General features: G+C 39.5%; 2 protein-coding genes across 7 annotated transcripts in view; both read left to right on the forward strand.

Annotated features, from left to right (window-relative positions):
* The window catches only part of nav1b (neuron navigator 1b), a gene marked incomplete at its 5' end in the record, with an annotated part of 81,664 nt that extends 75,574 nt beyond the window's left edge, over nt 1-6,090 (forward strand). For all 6 annotated transcript variants that reach the window (XM_082534509.1, XM_082534507.1, XM_082534508.1 and 3 more), the window contains 7 exons: nt 792-1,027; nt 1,157-1,308; nt 1,394-1,465; nt 1,823-2,019; nt 2,121-2,239; nt 2,455-2,652; nt 2,753-6,090. In XM_082534509.1, the coding sequence (XP_082390635.1) occupies nt 792-1,027; nt 1,157-1,308; nt 1,394-1,465; nt 1,823-2,019; nt 2,121-2,239; nt 2,455-2,652; nt 2,753-2,836 (1,058 nt within the window). In that variant the 3' untranslated portion in view covers nt 2,837-6,090. The remainder of the gene's footprint in view (nt 1-791; nt 1,028-1,156; nt 1,309-1,393; nt 1,466-1,822; nt 2,020-2,120; nt 2,240-2,454; nt 2,653-2,752) is intronic.
* A 305-nt stretch (nt 6,091-6,395) lies between these two features.
* On the forward strand, nt 6,396-18,413 carry mybphb (myosin binding protein Hb). Its single transcript, XM_082534515.1, has 12 exons — nt 6,396-6,634; nt 7,640-7,702; nt 7,874-8,008; nt 8,634-8,801; nt 12,143-12,231; nt 12,316-12,511; nt 12,592-12,731; nt 12,897-13,056; nt 15,610-15,746; nt 16,972-17,158; nt 17,288-17,341; nt 18,034-18,413. The coding sequence occupies exons 1-11, from the start codon at nt 6,442-6,444 to the stop codon at nt 17,317-17,319; spliced, it is 1,500 nt and encodes a 499-aa protein (XP_082390641.1). The 5' UTR covers nt 6,396-6,441; the 3' UTR covers nt 17,320-17,341; nt 18,034-18,413.
* The last annotated feature ends 3,612 nt before the right edge of the window (nt 18,414-22,025 follow it).

The raw sequence follows: 22,025 nt of genomic DNA on the forward strand, positions 1-22,025 counted from the left end.
ATTATAACAAAGTTCAACAAATATCAATACAATAAAATTATGTGATTTATATCTAGAAGGTCAAAGGTCATGTCTAAACAGATATAGATGTAAACAACAACGTGACCTGCTGTCAGAGGCTCACTTAGCGTTATCACTAGGATTATATATTTGAGGTATAAGCATTTACCCTTTGGCACTGTTTTGTTTTGTTGAGTTGCACACATGTTGAGCCCATCAGTGATTCTAAACCAGAGTGATGATTGGTGGGAACAGTCATGGTTCTGGTTTGGTGGTTGACCCCGCTCCACCTTCGCATGCAGGAATGCGAGGAGCCAAGTGCTCGGAGAGCTGGGAAAGCAGCGGCAGCCCAGACAGGGCTCTGAGTAACATGATCTCAGGGCAGTCAGGCCCAGCTGGTTGACCAGCGTCAGACACATGGGCCCCATAGATGTTAAGGAAGATTGCACTTCTGCAGGCTGGGGGATGGGGGTGCAAAGACTTCCTACACTTGATGCAGAACTATTTTTAGAGTGAAATGCTTGAGCTCTGTGCTGATTATGAAGGACATGCAAAGTAATATAAATCTATTTTCACAACATCTTCTGACTGAAGCCAGTCCAGTTTGCAATGTGTATTTTTTCTGGTATAGATATTAACAGAATTCCAATCAAGCATTTAAATATTATGTATCAAACTGCACTTTATCACCATCGCTGATACATCCAATGTAATTAGCAGATAGTCATCAACTTTGTTTATTAGAGCAGTTGATCATGCAAGTCATTCTTTCTTTCCTTCACTATGCTCAGGTTTGAAGGAGAAGTGTGTGGACAGCCTGGTATTTGAAACTCTCATTCCCAAACCCATGATGCAGCACTACATAAGTCTTCTACTCAAACATCGTCGTCTGATCTTGTCTGGGCCGAGTGGCACTGGGAAGACGTACCTCGCTTCCCGGCTGGCTGAGTACCTGGTGGACCGCAGTGCTCGCGAAGTCACAGATGGCATTGTGGTCACTTTCAACATGCACCGCCAGTCATGCAAGGTAACAGAAACTGATGTGCCCTTAAAGATCCCCACAATTCTTCTTCCACAGACTGAGTTTGTCCAGTCTGCACCTGTATGATTTTACTTTTATCATTTTGTATTGCAATCTCTGTCTCTTTCTTTGTAGGATCTGCAGCTTTATCTTTCTAATTTAGCGAATCAAATAGACCGGGAAAGCGCAACGGAAATACCATTGGTGGTTATTCTGGATGATATTCATGATCCTGCTTCCATCAGTGAACTTGTCAATGGTGCTCTAACCTGCAAATATCACAAATGGTAAACTTCGTCTCCATGAATACAACTTGATAAACCATAGTTATGTAGGTGCTGAATGTGGCCTTAACTGTGCAATATTGTTTAGCCCTTACATTGTTGGAACAAGCAATCAGCCAGTGAAGATGATTGCAAACCATGGCCTGCATCTCAGCTTCAGGTTGGTTATAAATGACTATGTAACTAATATATAGCAATAACCTGTTGAAACTATTAATGCTGGTTGAAGAATTTTTGCATGCTTCATTCAATAATGCTGTCCCAGTACTATAAGTAAGAGGATAATGATAGGCTTCTAAAAGCCAAAAGACCAAAATAAAAAGACGTCTTTATAAATATTAACATTAATAGTAGTTTATAAAGAATAGCTCATTTCTATCATTTTAACATTAACTATAAACTACAATGTATCTAATGTTGGTGTAGCTTAAAGGTAAACCTTCTTAAATAATGAAATATGTTGTTAACAAACTATTAAGTCTAGCGTTGTGACATGCAATGCTTCTCATTGTCTCAGGATGGTGACCTTCTCCAATAATGTGGAGCCAGCCAATGGCTTCCTTGTGCGATACTTGCACAGGAAGTTGATGGAGTCCGAAGATGAGAGGAACTTGACCAATGAGGATCTAATCAGGGTGTTAGACTGGGTTCCCAAACTGTGGTATCATTTGCACACCTTCCTAGAGAAGCACAGCACATCGGATTTCCTCATAGGTATGAAGCACTTGAGACTTTAGGAATGAAGAAACAGGTTTAGTTTCGATGTGATAGTTGTTGCTGCATTCTCACTCTTCTTTCTGCTTTTTTCTCTTTAGGCCCTTGCTTTTTCTTATCCTGTCCAGTCACAGTGGATGAGTTTCGATCATGGTTCATTGATCTTTGGAACCACTCTATCATACCATACCTGCAAGAAGGGGCCAAGGATGGCATCAAGGTGAACCACTTTAATCATTTAAAGTGAAAACTTTTAATCAGCTTTTATTGATTAGGGCAGCCATAACAGCAAATAAAATAAGTAATTCTTGTTGAAATAAAACTTGGTCAAGATTAATTTGCAGTTTGATTATTCTCTGAAAGCACCATTGTATTTCCTTTCACAGGAAATGCTGTAGTCTAATTTTACTTTGGTGCTATGTTGTGACTCCTCAGGTCCATGGCCAAAAGGCAGTATGGGAGGACCCAGTGGAGTGGGTGAGGGGCACCCTGCCTTGGCCATCTGCCCAGCAGGACCAGGCAAAATTGTTCCACCTACCTCCTCCCAGCATCGGCTCCAGCAGCCCCTGCCAGCCAAGTGAGGAGAGGCCTCACAAAGAGACTCCGCCCAGCTCCATGGAAAATGATCCTCTGGTAATAGAGACAGTGTCCCAATACTTTCTATTATTTCTTAAACTGATCTGCAAACCAGAGAAGTTCTAATTTCCCAAATCTCTCTTTTGTTTTTTTATAGATGGCAATGCTTTTGAAACTTCAAGAGGCTGCCAATTTCATTGAATCACCAGACAAAGAAGACCCTAGCCTGCCTAAACTTTGAATACAAAGCTCACACCTAAACACTTAGCTCTCCAATTTTTTTGTTTTTGCTTACTGTACTGCAGTGTATGCAGTGCATATTCAGGAACAAATGGACCCTCAGAAATGGTTGTGGGGCTATTAAAAACCATCATTCCTGCAGGAGAAGTTTGAAAATATGACTTATTAAATCCAAATCATTTAACCCATTCAGTATTTTCAAAAAACTGTTAAATGAAAAGCTATGTTCTCTTACTTAATTATATATTTAAGAATCACTTCACATAAATCAGATATCTTTACCAGTATGGTAGCCCTCAGTACTTTTAGATTGGTGCTAGTGGATTGTTAAGAAGTCCATCAGCTCAGCACTTCAGCTTCAGGGGACTTCTGCAACAAAACACACGGTCAATCCTGTTTTATGCTCAAGGGCACCTTGAAGTGTTTGTCAAAAAGAGCCATTGGAAAAGAGTATGACAGCATCACAGATACCAGTCTTTCTTGCAAGGTTCTTTGGCACATATCTACTGTATCAGTCTTTGAAGGCCAAATCTTACATATATGCAATCCTGAACTCTACAGCCCGAGCAGGTGAAACTTATGATATGCCTTAAGACAAAGACATCAATGTCACCTCAACTTAAGCAGAATATACTGGTGCTTTTATCAATAACATCCTAAGACAGCCGCATCCTAAGCTGTTTCTTCAGCTTTCTATATTATATATTACAGTTCATCATGGTTACGTTTCACAGCAAAAAAAAAAAAGTCTGAACACTCCAAGTGGAATTTTCAAAATATATTTTTACTTTTTCCCATCTTCTTTATCATTTTCATAGTTTATGAGTTAAATCTGCTGTCATACTCTTTTGCATAAAACAGAACTTATTTATCAGTGATGTAAGTTCATCACTTTGTCGCTGCACACTTAATTTTGTTTTAGTCGCTACTTAAGTAGTGCCACCAATGTCGCCATATGTATCAGGTATTAGATACTTACTACACAGGGATGATATAACTTAACAAACAACCTCTAATGAAGACATAACGAGTAAATGTTATTTAAATCCAATTCAAGATTGTTTCTCTAGAACATTTATGTAGGAAAAGGCACATCTCTTTCAAGTCTTTCCCCAAACATTCAGACTAGTTACTGTGTATATTCTGTAAATACAGTCAGATTGCATTGCAGTTACTTTATCTACATTAGTTGGTGCAAATATCGAATATACTGAACCAAATACTGTACTTTAATCATGCATATTGACTGTCAAGTTAGGGTTTTAAGTTCAACTATGAATGTATAGAAAATACCTATACAGCAGCCGTATAACAGTCATGTAGGAGGTGCTTTTAAAGTAAGCCTTATCAAAGTTCTACTGCTAAACACTTTTATTAATGGCTGAGCAGGGTGGCTTTAGAGCTGCCTGTTTCTGTTTCATTTTTTACACGCTTCACAAACAAAAAGAACATTTTCTCCCCACTCATGTTTAATTTCATTTAGGTACGGTACTCATGGTGCTCCTTAAAAATGTCCCAAGCTGTTTTAGTGTTGGATAAAAGCTGTGTAGATGTTCTGGGTAGGTTAGCAAAAAGTTGTCTGTAATTTCTGTCAACCACAAAAGAAATATGAAATATATTTGGAAGAAAATGTGTGACAGTTCATAGGAGATGTTATTAAAGACATTCTGTAGTGGCTGAAGTCATGTGAGATCTTATACGGTATATACCCGAGTTGATGTCCTGCAGTATTTATGTTTGAGAGGATTTTGGGCACATGATGCAGAATCAAGTAGTAGAGTGCTTATTCCAAGGCAAGAGTTAAAAAGATTTAAAATGCTTTATGAAGAATTTGGTGTAGATGTGTGTAAACACGCCCCCTATGGAGTAAATGACAGATTGTTGTGCAAGTGGTGTTGAAATAATTCTTTATCCCCAACATTTTGGTGCTCAGACTAAACTTCACCTGAAGTAAAACCTGTAAATGAATGTTGGACCACTTAAAGACAGCTCAATAAGAAAGTCTAAAAACTTATGTCTGAGATGCTTCATGCTTATTTGCTTTATTGCACTGTTTGTATAAGGCTGGTTTTAAATCTTCAAGCTAATCTGCAGCTCTTACTGGTCACAAGCAAACTAAAAAATGAATGAAGAAAAGACATCGAAGAGCAAAAACGATGTCAAGTGTCTGGGACTCTTACCCTGACATCATGCTGACTTTGATTACTGTAAATATGTGAGGTATCAGACTGTGTTACAAGCCCCTCTCTGATCTGTTTTGCAGGTTAACTAAAGCCATCAACTCCAGCTTCTCATTCACTGGTTATTGTGCCTGTTGTTCTGTGGTAGCTGTGATTTGTGTTTGCTTACTAGTGTACTGGGACTATGCAGCAACTTCTACTGGTGTTGGCAATCAGCAATGATGAAATTCACAAACAAACGCTGTGTTTTCATATGGTCGGGCTTTGATTTCTTAATTCGGACCAAACTGCACCACATGATAAGTGTCAGCCTTAAAGAGAAGAGGATTTGTTTGGTGATACATTGAAGACAGGGTTCATAAGTTTAGCCGATGTGTTTTGTCCTTATGAATGGCAACTAAAGTAATGCAGCTGGACTTGTAAATCGTCAAATGACAATAAAAAACGAAATAAAAAGCAATTCAGTTCCAGTTTATCAAATCACAACAGTCCCCTCAAGGAAGGTTAAAAAATCAAAAGATGAGGTGGAAATAGTTCGCAGTTAGTCTGCATTAAAACAAGTAAAAAAAACAATCTGACATCTTAGGCCAATACATGTTGCTGAATAGTCATATTTTCGCAAAGCTTGTTGTGGACTAAGATTAAGAAAACAATGTTACGCTGTATGCAGTGTCACTAATGTGCAAATGTCAAGGGTTTCTAAGTGTTGTAAATGCATGTAAACTTGCTGTGTGATGAAAAAATGTTAACATTAATGCATTGTTTAGGAAAATCATTGATAATAGATGATAATGTTTTCTTTTTTTAATACTCAGATATTTGATATTTCTTTTTTTTTCTAAAGAATCCTTTGTAAAAGTTAAGTTCTCTATTTTGTACAGAGCATCATTGTAAAGTCTGTAAATATGTCAGCATTCTGGATGCGGCAACAATCACTGAGGAGGAAAAACTAAATCTGTGAGAGAAAGATATATTTCTTCAAAGTTGGGTCCAATACATGGATAAGGCATGCTTCTGAAGGCTTTCATCCACTTATCACTGTTTGTTGAAATTAATAAAATACATGTTATATTTATTCTGTTGCTTCTTGTTCAAGTTGACATGAGTGACCTGTTACTAGGAATTGCAGTAACCATTAAGTAATAGAGTTCATCATCATCATATCAAATTGATTTAAAAAGGCTTTTTTTAAAATTAGTAAAGCAGTTAATAATATACAGTATGTACAGTGAGTGTACAGACTGGGACAAATTGAGTGGGGTCTGAGTCATACATGGTGTCGGTATCCATTACATGTAATACATTATTAGGGGGCGGCGTCTGAAAGTGCCGAGCCATATATAAGCCTGCCACCCCCGCAGGAATGATGGCACTGGATACAGTTCGAAGGACTTAAACGAGTTGGGAATTAGCTGCCACCTCCAACATGCCGTCCAAGCCTGCCCCAATCAAGAAGGCGGCTAAGAAAGAACCAGCCAAGAAAGAGGAGGCAAAGGCTCCAGAGCCGGCTCCTGAACCCGCCCCGGAGCCCGCTCCCGTGGAGGCCCCCCCGGCTGAAGCTGCGCCTGCCCCAACCGAGGGAGAGGCCCCTGCTGCCGAGGGAGAGGCTGCGCCACCTGGTAATTACCCGTGCACAGCAGTGTCTCAAACGGCCCACCTTTAATCATTTTTCTCGATGGCTGAACTTTTGATAAGTCGGTAACTCTTTAATTGATCCAATGGTAACTTTTTAGACACATGCACTTCTGAGGGGTCAGTGTGAACTGTTCAAATGTTTACTTTTGCCCTTCTGCAGAAACATAATGACGCTAACTTGCATGTTGCATGTTTTACAAGCAGATAATCCTAAAATTCACAGTGCATTATGAAACGTTTGTTGTAGGAATGTATGTTGACAGTGCATGTTTATCGACTAAAATGCGTTTTTCTATAATCTACAACACTTAAATTCGTCTTGTTGAACACTGATTTTGAAATCTAGCGCCAACATCAATGCTCCCACTGACTTGACTCACAGTCACACAGAGGAGTATGTGTTCATTTTTATTTGAATCGTTTAACTCCATGCTGGAAATGCACACTCAGTGTTGTCTTCTACCATAAAAATGAGTGCACTAACCCTTAATATCAGCTGCCACTCCTGCTTTTGAGGAATTGCCAGCTGCCTCCACTGATGATGGTAAATTAAAGGACTTCACTTGTTCATTAGTGCTTTAGCAACTACTCTAAGTGACTTCTTGATAAAACTTTCTGCAGTGCTTAGTCTCAAAACATGTTCCACCTTCCTCAATGCATTAATTGATAATATATAACACTTAATAATAACTACTTTGAGTGCAGCGATACAGGAGGCTGCACCAGCAGCAGTCTCTGCTGGTGTTAATCCGACCTGCAAAAATAGAAAACGTGTTCCTCTTCACTCCTCTCTCTCCTTAACAACTGAGATGATTTTGTCATTTGAGACTAACTGGATGGAAATTCTCCATGTGATAGCATTGTTAATCCTTTGAATTCCCAGCAAAGGGGACAGAGAGCTGTGAGATGCATAGCTGGATTATATTTGATGCTGTTGCTCTGCTCATTATATGCTGCCAACAATAATACAAATGCCTGTTTAACATCAGCTGAAGCTGCTGAGGCACCTGTACCAGAAGAGCCTAAACCACCTACGCCCCCACCACCCAAAGGTAACCTTTTCATGAAAGCGAAAACTTTATTTAAAAACCTATTTCATTGTTTTTTGTCATTTGCTTTGTGCTTATTACAACATTAAAATAGGAAAATGTATTCCAACATACTATAAGCTTTGTCTTTAAAATTCATTCATGTAATAATTGTATTTTATGTGGCATCTGCAGAGCCCACAAGCGCTCCTGTGGATCTCTTTGTTGAGGATAAGAACGATACTTCGGTCACTATCATTTGGAGCCAGCCAGAGAACATTGGGGCTTCAGGTCTAGATGGGTACACCATTGAAGTCTGCAAGGATGGAAGTAAGCCCAGCTCTTCTCTGAACCACGTGCATCATATAGCAGCATGTCCACGAAAGGGGTCAGATAGTGGTATTAATATACCCTGACAGAAATGTCAGCTGACCTTTGAATTACTTTTTCAGCTGCAGATTTTAGGGTTTCACAACGTGCATCTTTAATTGCATCATAGTTTTTCATTTTTATTTTTTCAAAATATAGTCAGGAAATTCTTATTCTTTTCTGTTTTAAAGTGTGTCAGGCACATCAGCAGCAGCTGTTCCTGAAGTGTCAGCCGCAGAGTTATATCACGAGCTACCTAACTTCTCCCTACAAGGAAAGAGGCATTTCAGGAGCCGCTGCAGTCTTGCTGGATGTTCTGCATTTAGACTTACAGCACTAAGCTAATGTCAGCAGCAATACAGTGCAGGCTTGATTTAGCAGACCCGCACAGCAATTTAATGAATATGAACGCTGCAAAAAAGGAGTGCTCACTGTCCTGCATTTTTCTTAGTGCCTGATAATTTGTATAAATTCACTCAAAATCAAACTCACTCTTTCTACATTTTGCATATTGGGCAGACTCTTCCTTTGAAAAACAACAGCTTTTTAAACTCATTCATCATTGTGTGTAATTTTTCTCATCCAGCTGAGGATTGGAAAGCAGTTAATGAAGAACTGCAGAAGTCTTCCCGCTTTGTTATCAAGAACCAAACCACTGGTGACCGCCTGAAGATCCGAGTGGTTGCTGTGAACGAAGGTGGCCGCAGTCCTCCCGTTAGCCTCCCTGAGCCTGTGTTGGTGAAGGAGGTCGCTGGTAAGAAGTGTTTCCAATAGAGAACATAATCTGAACATTTTCTATAAGGGAATTTTACCTCTTGGAAAACCAATTATTTACAAGATAAACTAAAGGGTACTAAATCCTGAATTAACAATACTATTTAATATATTGTCCATACTATTTATGTATTTAATACCATAAACTAATTGTTTTACAATTAATCAACCATAAAAGCTGTAAAAAATCATTCCAAAATCAGGCCATTCTATACTCTTATTTCCCAATTTTTACATCAGTGCTGTTTAATAAATCCACTAGATAAACAGACGTTCTACATCATATATATGAAATTAAACTTTCTCCCAGGTGCTAAATGATTAAATTTAGTGTTTTAAGAGGACAGTGCGTACCATCTGAAACAGATATAGCCTAAAGTTTATCACGAGAAAGGGGAGTTGCAAAGTGCAGGAGTCAAAGCTAAGAAGCTCAGCAATGTTTTTCCTCTCAGCTGTCCATGTCCTGTTGGCACATGCCTGCAATGTTGCATTTTAAAACTGTGGTGTTCTCTCTTGTTTCCACTTTAAGTTGAAACCCCGACCGAGCTGGCAACAGTGTGATAATTACACACTTGATAAGTGGACGGTTTTACTGTTGCTGCACACCTTACAGTGTTAATCATAGACAGTATATGTATCTGAGCTGAATTGCTGTGAAAGATGATTGGACCCTGAGGGCTTTATAAGGAGGAGCTGCATGACTCTGGGTCCCCTCACAAATCATCGTTATGTGTAATGGAGAGTCAAACAGGGAGGGAAGGCAACTTGATCCCAGCTGAACTGGCAGTCTTTCAGTAGTCACATTAACCATCGTGTTCACCATAGCGGGTGGCCTCCATATAGAATCAACTTATGAATGGTTTCCTACAAAATTACCACAAAGCTTTAGAAAATAACTGGGATGTCTGTGCTGTTAACACAGACTTTTCTATGGAGGGTTTGGCATTGCTTCGTGATCCCTGCCAGGATTCACGCTGAGGGGAATGTCAGGCTCCCTTCTCTAAGATCGATGGTGTCAAGTGATCTGACTGCAAGCATTTAGGGAAGGGTTAAGAGCAGAGAGGGGGTGGATGGGAAATTCCAGCGTGTCCTGACTCAGAGTAGAGAGGGGGTGGATGGTATCCTTCTAACCTCTCAGATGACACCTAAATCTCATGACACCGCTGGAGATTCACTGTTTATCTTGAAACATGCCATGGACTTTACAGCACAAATCTTTATTAAGGTTAATCCTCTCCACATGAAGTGATAAGACACCTAACATGCAGTGTATACTTTCTAATACCTTAGCTTACCCTCTTTTTGATTTTTTTTTTTTATACAGTTAACAGTTTACATCCCATTTAATGTTTACTCATCATTTGCTTTTAGGAGTGTCCAGATGAGTGTCTGCTTATCTCATCTGCGATTTTAATGCATTCTGATGTGAGTGGGGGTAACCGAATCTCCAAATCATGCGTCATGAGAAGCGATATACTGACTAAAGTACGCCTGCTTTATTTAGAGACCTGACAAATGTTGCTGGGCTGCACTCAGCAGGTGTTGCTTCTCTGCAAATCACTTTTACAAACAAGCTACAGCAGGACACTTCCAAGTGTTTAACCATCTGAAACATTTCTGTTTTTCATTCACTGATTGTCAGCTTTCAGTTACATCGCACAAAAGAGACTACACAGCAAGGAACTAAACAACAAGTGTAGATCAATTTTTGTGAATACGATAATAAATAAAGCAACAATTAAGGCATTCATATCAACTTTATGTTAATTTGATTTATATTGATTTTGGCATGAAAACATACAAATGTAATGTTTATAAAATTACATGTTCATAGGTCTCAGTTTCTTTCATATGCAACTTCATGTGTATGCCATATTAATAAAGATGCATATATATGAATTTACATGCCTGTACACTCAAATACTATCTTGCTTAAGTATTCTCCTATGTTGTAATGCACTAAATAGATCGAAAGACTCTATATAACTCCTAATCGCTCCCTCACTTACTTACTCAAGATCCTGTTGAGACTTTTCAAAACAAACTGAATCACGTGAAAGAGCAGATTGTTTACGGATGAGAAGTGAAAAAGAGCCGCCAGGTGCTAAAAAATAAACCGTAGACTCAAACGTTAGAACAGGCTTTTCCCCGCAGCACGCCGTGTAATAAATACTCACAAAGAAAACGGCGGCCGTTACAACTTATGTCTAAAAATGTATAGTTTCATGCATCTGTTAAAACACTCGACTCCAGCTACACGACGCGCAGCTGGAAACACTTCCCGCAAGTCGAGCTGCCCGAGATTCACAGAATTTACAGAAAATGTTACATTTTTGTGATTTATATCGTTATCGGGACGATAGAATTCTTATATCGGGATATGAGATTTTGGTCATATCGCACAGCCCTACAGTCAACTATACAAACTCATCAAGAATAAATAAAAAAATATCACAGCTAGTGTAAATAACAATAAACCATTTTAAAAATGACTCTCTTGCTTGACAGAGACTGCAATATATTTTTCACACAACATAATGCAGGCAGCACGAGGATGTGGTGGTTAGAACTGTTATCTCTCAGCAAGAAGGTTCTGGGTTTCAATCTAGTGGGTGGGACCTTTGCGTGTCCTCTCTGAGTGTCCTGGCATCCTTCCATAGTCCAAAGCCAAGCATGTTAGTTTGAATAGTGATTCTAATATGTCTTTAGGTGTGACCTGTCCAGGGTGTATCCCTCCTTTCACCCTATAACAGCTGGGTTAGGCTCCAGCTCAACTGTGGCACTGAATTGTATAAGCGGAAGAAAATGAATCAAACAGATGGATGAATGGACAATGCGATGTTAAATAATGGTTCCCATTGAGAGTAAAACAAATGATAAATAATGATATCAGGCTAGTGTATAGGGCGACAGTACCTTATGATTCACAAGTCACTATCCTATGACTGAGCCTTGTTCTTGGTTTCTCTGTTCAATAAGGACAGATCATTAGAAGGAATTGAACGTGATTTATTGATCTACAGAATTCAATTATGCTATTCGCGATTAGACTGATGACTTAACACAAGAGAATGAAATTCCAGCGGTGATGGCATTAGGCCACAATCCTAGATGTTGGTGGTGGTGAAGATAAGATGGAAACTTGGATGGAGTGACTTGCGTGAGGCGGAGATGGGGTGGAGGTGGGTTCCAAAAGAGAGAAGGAATGATTTACACTAAGCAAGTTGGAGGGGTCCTGCATACATATATCTTGCAAACAGCATACGAAAGAAAATAATTCAAATAACCATTAATTATTTTCCTCATTGATTTCCTCTCCAGATCGTCCCAAGGTCCGTCTACCTCGTTTTCTTAGGCAGAGATATGTCGCTAATGTTGGAGACAAGATCAATCTGACCATCCCCTTCACAGTAAGATTGGAAGATTTCTGTGCATCGCTCCATGGGTAATAAATAACACACTGGAATTCACTGTCTGTTTGCTTCTTCTCTCAGGGAAAACCCAAACCTGTGGTCACCTGGACAAAGAACGGGCAGCCCCTTGACACAAAGAGGGTGAACATTCGCAGTACCGAAAGAGACAGCATCCTGTTCATCCGTGCGTCTGAGAGAGAGGACTCTGGAGTGTACGAGATGTGTGTGAAGGTGGATGACTTTGAGGACAAGGCTCAAATTACCCTTCAAATTGTTGGTGAGTAAATTTCTGATACTGTGTGAGATGCCTTTAAAACTGTCCTATTTGATACTCAACCCATGCCTGTTTGTTCGCAGAGCTGCCAGGGCCTCCTGCCACTGTAAAGATTGTGGATACCTGGGGTTTCAATGTTGCTCTGGAGTGGACTGCACCCAAAGACAATGGAAACACAGAGATCACGGGTTACACAGTGCAGAAAGCGGACAAAAAAACTGGAGTAAGTATTCTGTACCAAAGGGCCGCTTGTTTTCAGGTCATAACAGATAACTCATTCTGATGATTAATAGTCGCATTCCACTGATAAATTACATACCGCATGTCCTGAATCCCCAATACGTCTGCTAATAATCCATCATGTCTGTGTGTGTGTGTGTGTTTAAAGGACTGGTTCACTGTGTTGGAGCATTACAACAGACTGAATGCCACCATCTCAGACCTCATCATGGGCAACACCTACAAGTTCAGAGTGTTTGGTGAAAACAAGTGTGGAATGAGTGAGAGTGCTGCTGTTACAAAAGAAGAGGCCAAGATCTTGAAGACAGGTACTTTTTTAAAAAAGAGCTATAAGGCATTAGAAGGAAGATATCAGAAATGTTTTAATTTATTCATTCATTCAGCAGTGGATCCTGCCTTAAATTTGAAATTGTTGGCATCTGCCATCAGTAAGTCTTTTTTAAATTTAAACTAAATTTAAATGAGAGCAGGGACAGTTTTTTGTAATCATCATCATCATCATTGTTTATTTATATAGCACTTTAAAAACACACAAGGCTGACCAAAGTGCTGAACAATAGAAACATAATACATACCATACGAATAATAAATATGATAAAATAATAAACATAGCGAAAACAATAAAATACAAGTCAGTCAACCACTGAGTCAAAAGCCAGTGAATAAAAATGCGTTTTCAATCTGGATTTAAAAACCAGCACTGATGTCGATTGCCTAATGTGAAGAGGAAGATTATTCCAAAGCTTAGGAGCCACGATAGAGAACGCTCGGTCTCCTCTCAGTTTCAGCTGTGATTTGGGGACTGAGAGCAACAGCTGCTCAGCTGACCGGAGCGAACGAGTGGGGACATAGGGCTTCAGCAAATCAGACAGATACGCAGGTGCCAGACCATTTAAAGATTTAAAAACCAATAAAAGAACTTTAAAATGAATCCTAAATTCAATTGGAAGCCAGTGCAGGGAGGCCAGGGCTGGAGTAATGTGCTCAAATTTCCTTTTACCAGATAAAAACCGTGCCGCAGCATTCTGTACTAGTTGCAGGCGTGTCAGAGTGCCCAGTCCAACCCCTATTAAAAGGGAGTTGCAATAATCCAAGCGTGAGGTTATAAAAGCGTGGATAACAGTCTCCAAATCACACCTTGAAAGAAAAGGTTTAACCTTCGACAGACGCCTGAGTTGATAGAATGACGATTTCACCACCCCATTCACGTGGCCATCAAAGGTAAGTGCAGAGTCGATTTTTAACCCAAGATTGGTAATCGAGCTCTTCAGGTGAGGGGTCAGAGCAGCAAGGTCAACAGCAGGGATATCAGAGGAACGATTTGGGCCAAACAGAATTGCTTCCGTTTTACGTTCATTAGAATAGAACTAAATGAATCAAAAATTCACTTCTGTAGCGTGAAGTGTGGTTGAAATCCCTGACAGCTAATCAGGGGACCAATAAACATTAAACTATTTGATTACTATTAAGAAAATGTATCACCCACTAGTACAGTATACTGTAATCCCTTTAATCTTACTCTTAAATGCAACAAGAACAGCTGGATTTCCATTTCCTTTATTGGGAGGAAATCAATTACAGGAACCGCAGACAATCCAGACAGTTTAAAATAAAAGATCTTGTGCAGACTGAATGCTCCACTTCTGAAATCTTTTTTCAGAAGTGGGGGGATAGGACAGGGAGAAAGAAAGAGGGAGAGAAAGAAAACCAAAGGGGAGAAGAGACGGTGAGAAGGGGGGGAAGAAAGAAAAAAAAAAACAAAAAACCCCCCCAAAAACAAACAAAAACACCTGGATCACCTGTATGGAGAAAAAAAAACAGAAGAGAAAGCAAACAACAAAGAGCAACATAATAAAAAAAACAGCACCATCACAATAAACTTGCTAGCAGTAGATAACAGTAGATACTAAATAATAAACGATATTGTGCAGCACGCAAGATAGACAGCGCACAATGTGCTTTGAGGCAGCAGCCAAGAAAGCTGTAGTCCGCGTCTGTGAACACCCGTGTGCACACCTGTGTGCATACCTGTGTGGATCAGCATGCTTGTATTCCAAAGGTTTCTCCATGTAACGATCTGCTAGGGCGTGTGGGGAGCCATAGCCCCGTCCACCAGGGTATGAAGCAGGTATGGAGGAGATCCAGGCCCCAGATATCCAGAGGTCCCAGAGTACAAGGACCCGAGGAGGACCACCAAAGGGGGGGGAACCGTGCCACCCTCCTGGGAAGAGCTGAGTAGAGCCCCAAAGGAGAGGTCACCCCGCAGCTATGGAGCAGAGGCCAGAGGGGGTTGCAGTGGCACTTCTGAAATCTTTGACAATTTTTGCATTTCTATAAAGGACAGTTCTGGAGCCAGAAATGAACATTTTGATTTGTTTTACAATAAAAACTAAAAAACAAAATCGATTTAGCTTGCTAAAAATTTGTATGACTTAAAATGGCTTTTGACCCCGTTAGTCACATTTCTTTCCCCGGACAACCTGGTCAGAATTTGTTTTTTCTCACATGTGGCACAAAACAGGAGACAGCCCACATTAGATGTGTTTCCACTAATAGAAACACATCTGTTATGTGATCCCTGGATAAAGTGTGATGCACAACGCAATATACACAACAGCAAATTGTTTTTCTGACATTTCACTGGATAATTACCTCTATTTTTCTTATGAGCGGACAGTCAGACATCACACTGACTTTTCACTCAGAAACAGGTTAGAAACCATTTGATGTGCGATATGACTGCATCAGACAGTTTTGTTCTCCATCACCTATGTGAGGGGATGTATAGAAAAGGCCATGGCTGCAATTCATGTTTCAAATTTTTTTCATTCTACATATTTTGTGTTTTCCTCTATTTTCAGGCATTGACTACAAGCCTCCTGACTACAAGGAACGTGACTTCAGTGAGGCACCCAAGTTTACCACATCCCTGGCTGACCGGGCCACTACTGTTGGCTATAGCACCAAGCTGCTCTGCTCCGTCAGGGGATCCCCAAAAGTATAGTAACATCTCTCTCTATTTGCACTCTATTAGCACTTCAACAGCACCAATTGTAAGCTCTTGTTGGTCTCAAGACAACAGTAGTGTGCTTTTTATTTTCAGTTCAGTCTACAGTCATTAACTTGATGGACCAAGTTACTGCTTGTAAGATAGATCACAGAGATCAATTGAAGCTTTTTTTTTATAAAACTTGCTTGATGAATCCACGTGAATTGTATTTACATTCTTGTAATTCTCTAATTCAGTTCATATATTCATAATATATGAACCGCTGTCTTAAGGTGCTTTATACTGTGAGGTGGAGAGTGAACATCAGTGATCAGTCTCCTCTGCTTGCTTAAATACTTTTTAATACGTTTTTCTTCTCCCACTAAATATCACATTTTAAAAGGACAAGCGAAATAAAAATGCTCTATGTCAACACCTCAATCCAAATATCTACTACAGACAGGTGTGAAAGCTATTTTATTGGCTACTTTCTGGTTGCAGTTTTGTTTGCAAATTATCGCCATATAAAAGTGTGGGGACGTACCCTTCTATTAAATTCTTCATACAGACTCTTACAGAAAGAAAGAAACATCACAATAATCGCAAGTAATGCTAAAAGGATGATAACTAGGTAAGAATCTTCAAAGTGCTGATCTCATGTAAAACCACACCCCAAATGTCCACCCGGGTTCATCATACTTCAGCACTGTAATTCACATGTATTATTAGGTCCCTGTTACTACTACCTGTTATTAACAAAATACAGAAGTTGAAGAATGTTTGCTTTGCTTAGATAATCGCTACATATGTAGAACCTCCGACACAGTTCTGGTCTTTAAAATATTAAAGTCTAAATGTGCATGCAGATTCGATTTTACCAGAGGTGCAAACTAGCTAGACTGTTCCATAGGCACCTTCTTCCTTAAACATACGAAAGCTGCACCCATTAGCTCATTAGCTCACTGTCTCAGTCCCTTACCTCTTCTTTCATGTCTGCAATCCACTAGGTCACCAACAGGATGTAGGATAAATGGTACTAAGCACAATACGATGCAAAGAGGCCACCAGATATTTATTATCTTTTAATGCCACTAAACTCCCAAGCTGTGTGTGTACGTTGTTTCTGCTTCAGTCCCAAAGCCACAAATATGTCAACAATACTTCTGTTCATAGTCTTTGCAAGGTGTTTTGCTCTTTACATCCAGTTATACTGTATGAATCGGTTTTTCTACAGCCCAAGATTGAGTGGATGAAAAACCAGATGATTATTGGAGATGACCCCAAGTTCAGGCAGATCTGTGTCCAGGGTATCTGCTCCCTGGAGATCCGAAAGCCTGGCAACTTTGACGGAGGTGTGTACTCCTGCAGAGCCAAGAATGATCACGGAGAGGCAACTGTCAGCTGCAAGCTGGAGGTCAAACGTAAGTCGGGATCTTAAAGCTGTACTAAAATCCGAGGTCTTTTGGATATGTGTAAAAACTCTATTTCAGCTGTAGGACTTGCTTTGCCAGTACCCAGTATCCTGAATATCACGTGTCTTTGTTATACAGAGCCAGTGATTGCAGATGCCGACAAGAAATAAGCTGACATCGTGACGCTCACAGGTGAGAAATCTGATTTATTTATTTTTTATACTTTGACACTTTATTTGCTCTCAGAATATCAGTACACCAAGTATACAACTTTGTCACAACACTTTTAACAGAACGGTAATATTTCGGGGTTAGCTTTGATTGTAGTGCTGTTGTAGCTGGACATTTGTGTCAAAACAATTAAATAAGATCCATTGGATAGGTTGATCTATGTGTGTCTTCACCAGCTGCCTAAATGACTTGGTGTCCATACTTGGAGAGAACTAAACTTGGAAAACATGGCCACTGCCACTGAAATGCTCCAATCAGTAGCACCCATAAATTAAAACTGTAATGACTCCCCATGCACTCAGTTTGGAGACTTAATCACATTTCATCAACTCAGCAGAAGTAGCTGCAGTAGCTTCCTTCAGGAGCATTTTATTTGTAGGTCACTTCTTAACACTTAAACAGTACAACACATTAAAAAAATACAAGAAAATTATTTATGTGTGCTTTGTTTCAAATCACTGCTGTTTTTGCAGCTTAATTTATTCCTTAGCATATGTTTTTGCTATTTGTTCAACTGATCCAATCCCAAATTAGACTCAGAAGGAAAGGGGCCTTTGCAGTCTCAGGTGCCTGACAGTGTTTCTAAAATGGTCATCCACACTGATAAAAAAAAAAACTTTTGTAGTTTAAATAATGTCTTTGTTTCCCTGCAGGAAGGTGCTGGATTCCTGGAAGAACATGTATATATGGCTGGTGACCACACTGCCTAATGGATGTAGACTGATCTATCGCCAAGCGCTAACAAATATTATGATGAACAATGAATTATGATGAAAAATAATTACAATTAAATATTAAATATCATCAGTATCGCTACAACTGCATTTTTAAGTCCATATCCTTGCCCACAATCAGCTTTTTCCCCAACAACAAAGTCTATTGTAACTAAATTATGAATTTGTCAGACACTGTTCTTTCCTATTTTATCATCTAACACCAAGAATTTTGCAGGATGGATCTTCTGTTCCTCGTAGGAGAACTACATGTAACATCAATGAGTTTATACCAATAAACTATTTAATTTCTGGTTTTATTTTTTCAATACATTGTTTTCTGTAAATTGTAACCACTGCCATGTAATGGCTTCTATTGTGTACAGCAGTTTAAATAAAAACTTAATATTGTGCTATGATAATCTGTAAAAGCTCTATGGAGGGAAAAAATAAAGCAGGGATCATACATGGAGTACACTTATGGTGTTATATATTTATATAGATTGCAATTGTTTACGTTGATAAAACAAGCTATGCTTGCTGAGGTTTTTAGAATATAGTAACACTTCATTTTTTAGGCCTGTTGGTACTGATTTACTTTATTTACTAATTAAGTGTGCTACTAATTTGAGCAAAAATAAAGAATTCAGTTGCTCCAAATACAAATAATGGATTCCATGTAATTGTACACAAAGTCTTTGAGCAGGTTAGGTAAGCCAAACACATTTAAAAATGCTGTTTTTAAAATTCAATACTACCTGAAAGATAAATACAGGTTTAAACTCAGTTTTGAAATTCATATTTTCTTTATAATTTTTTTCCATATCCACACATTTATCTAATACCTTTCCCTTTCAATGCCAATATTGCTACTGAGTATATGAGGCTTCTGGATGAAGTCCAGTAAGAAACTGGAGACAGCAGTGTTGTTCATGTGACTCTTACAGACCCAAAAGTACTACAGCATGCCAGAACGTCCGTAATAATAATACCAGTGTATAATACTGAACTTGTAACTATTTGGTCTTGAAGTCATTGGCATAGTGATACAGTACCAGGCAGGATGCCAGAGATATCCAGGTTACAGAGACGCATGGGTTCACACACAGGCTGACAAAATTAGCCCTAGTGCTCCATCTCCCATGGGTTATTTTAGGGATCAGTAGCTCAGCTGGCAAAATTTGCTTTTAAGTCACAGTAGCCAACTGATATAAAAATTTTTAAAAGGAATGGATAAATAAAACTATTCTGGTGGCAAAGTAATAAAAAAGGGAAAAGTGTTCAAAACCTACATCTTAATGAGTGACCCAGCTAAAAAAGAAAAGGCAGCTTTATTCAGATTATTTGAGTGTGGCGCCCTCTAGTGTTTCAATTAAGTAATGACATCTAGAGGAACTAGAAATAAAAGGATAGACTGTCAAATGAAAACTATATCCATAAGTCACAATAAAACCCGCAAACATGACTTTTAGAGGTCAACAAAGATCAACACAGTCAAGTGTAATTTATATGTCTTTAAATAGATAGGCTCCATTGTTTCCTGACATTTTAAGGTACTTGCTTAATTTGCATAGTGCAGCTTTAACCTGTGGGCTATGAGCCATAATGGGTCTCAAGCCTACTTCTAGCTGTTCCCTGGATGCTGACATGCCGCAATAGGGTCATGGAGCAAGAGACTTCCTGTCTAATTTAGATCCTGCACTGAAAAGGTTTCCAGCTCCCAATGAAAGGCGTCATTATATCACAGATGGACTGTGTAAAAACATGCATTAAATAATATATTATATCCACCAAAAAAATATTAATAGTAGAGTGAGGATTACGGGTTTTTCTTCTACTTTGAGATCAAAACATTGCTGTAAGGCAAAAAATATATACTGCAGATATCCAGAAATTCTGTTAAAAAATTGTTAATGTAGTTTTTGGATATATTCCAAATAGCAGAAAGAACTCCCTAGAAGAAAGAGGTCCGTGGACGGCAGCCATCTGTCTCAAACAGTTACTCTGAGTGAGTGGAGGGAGCATTGAGGGAAACCACAAGGAAAAGCACTGGATATGTTGGTGAGGCCAGCAACTGCAGACCAAAAATGTGTGGTTACAAAGATACCTGTAGAAAGGTAGCAGGGAGACGTTTGGTTCAAAGCACAGCTGTTCATCCTCATAGTGCAGCTAACATCATTGTATTCTTTGTCTCGTTTCACTATTACATCTTCATTTTATATGTGAGCCTCATTAGACTCCCTGCTTCACCTTTATGAAACCAGACCTTCACAGCTGCTTCAGGCACATATTCTGCCTCTAATCTCCATGTTGAATTACCACCTTTCATCTATTCCAATTTATTGCTATAACGTTCAGCAGGAGGCAATCACCAAATATCTTCTGGCTGAATAATTGGATTCTATCAAAACTTTTTTTTCTCCATCATCCTCCCCTCTGATCAAGAATAGGAGCAAATCAGCACAGCAGAATGTAAAGTTCATAAAAAACCTGGATGCTTCAGTGATGCAGCATCTGTGACACATCTTGCGGTGTTGCTCTAATTGTGGGTAATGCGCCGAGCACTGCCCGGTCACTGCTACAGGATGTCAAGGGTAACGCCAAAGGCAACGAAATGGTGCGTCGCTCTTGAAGGGTAGCCTGACTGCCATTTGCTGCAGAGTTTTGGCTATGGTCCCAGAAGGTTTAATAAGCGTAATGGTGAAACTGGCCGTCACAACAGTGTCCTGTCGTTGCTTTTCATTAACAAATGTTGCACCAGTAAATCAGCTGGATAGACTGTCTGAGCACACTTTTCATTTGCCAAAGATTTAGGCTGTTAAGGAGGAATGAGAAGTGGATACTGTTATGCGCAAACAAACACATTCCTCCTCATTTCTTTTAAACATTTACAGGTACTGTTTGGGGAAATTGGTGCTTCTGGAAATTGTGTATTTTTATGCTTCTCCCCGACCACACAGTACGTGGATTTTTCTGGAGGAAACTGCAGAGGAAGGCTGTCCAGCTACCATATTTCAAATTAAGATGGCAGAATGAGATTTCATTTAGTCAGTTTCATTCTTTAAAAACCAAGATACTAAATAAATATGTGAAAAGTAAAAAAAAGAAAACAAAAACAAAAAAACAGCCGTCTTAAAGCTTATGGTATATCACAAAACCTTAAAGAGATGGCCAGTAGACAAGTATACAGTAATATGCTGTCAAACCAAACTAGACATTTCTCTGCTGGCATCCTGCTGCATTAAAGCTCTACATATATCACCTTGACTCACTGACCTTTGCACTTTTTGTTGTTGAATACTATCTCCCATGTGAATGACACAGTTATGTGTCTCATCCTACTTTCTAAATTATTTACCAGTTACATGTTGGGTGCTTCTGTAGAGTGGGTGAACTACTTTGCCATTTCTGCTTCACATTAACTGCTTCAGAAAAAAAACAACAAACTTCCCATCTGTGTTCTGCTTGCCTCTATACTGCAGCAAAAACAGCCCAAGTCACTCCCCCTCTCCCATCCTCTCTCTCCCTTTCACCTCCTCCCCCTTTTCCTCTATCCTCTCCGCTCACACCTCACTGCACTCAGGTCCCCATACAGTTCCTGCAGCAGGGAGGTACAGCACCTTAAATCGAGCTCTGTTTTGAGAGGCACTGCAGACTGCTGGTTTCCACGTTCACCCTTCTTTTCATCACTCATCGATCCCCCTGTTTTTATACTCCCTCCTGCTCCTCTCTTTGTCCCCCCCTTTCTGGTTTTCCTCCTGCGTCTAATTCTCAAAGCTCAGCAGTCCCTGTCTGCTTGTACTGAGGGAAAAAGTGATAGAGTGAGGAAGAAAAGAGGAGGAGCACAGCTATTAGTGTGCCAAAGAAAATCTAGACCCCTCCCTATCCAACTGATGACGAGGAGAGGTTTTATTGAGTTGCTCCTTAGCCAA

Source organism: Aulonocara stuartgranti (assembly GCF_965226115.1).
Source record: "Aulonocara stuartgranti genome assembly, chromosome: 5".
Lineage (NCBI taxonomy): Eukaryota > Metazoa > Chordata > Actinopteri > Cichliformes > Cichlidae > Aulonocara > Aulonocara stuartgranti.

Excerpts from the sequence above, each read along its gene's own strand:
- mybphb (XM_082534515.1), top strand. The coding sequence starts at position 6,442 with ATGCCGTCCAAGCCTGCCCCAATCAAGAAGGCGGCTAAGAAAGAACCA. Across the intron at positions 12,732-12,896 it reads AAGCGGACAAAAAAACTGGA|GACTGGTTCACTGTGTTGGA; the intron begins GTAAGTATTCTG and ends GTGTGTTTAAAG. Across the intron at positions 15,747-16,971 it reads CCGTCAGGGGATCCCCAAAA|CCCAAGATTGAGTGGATGAA; the intron begins GTATAGTAACAT and ends GTTTTTCTACAG.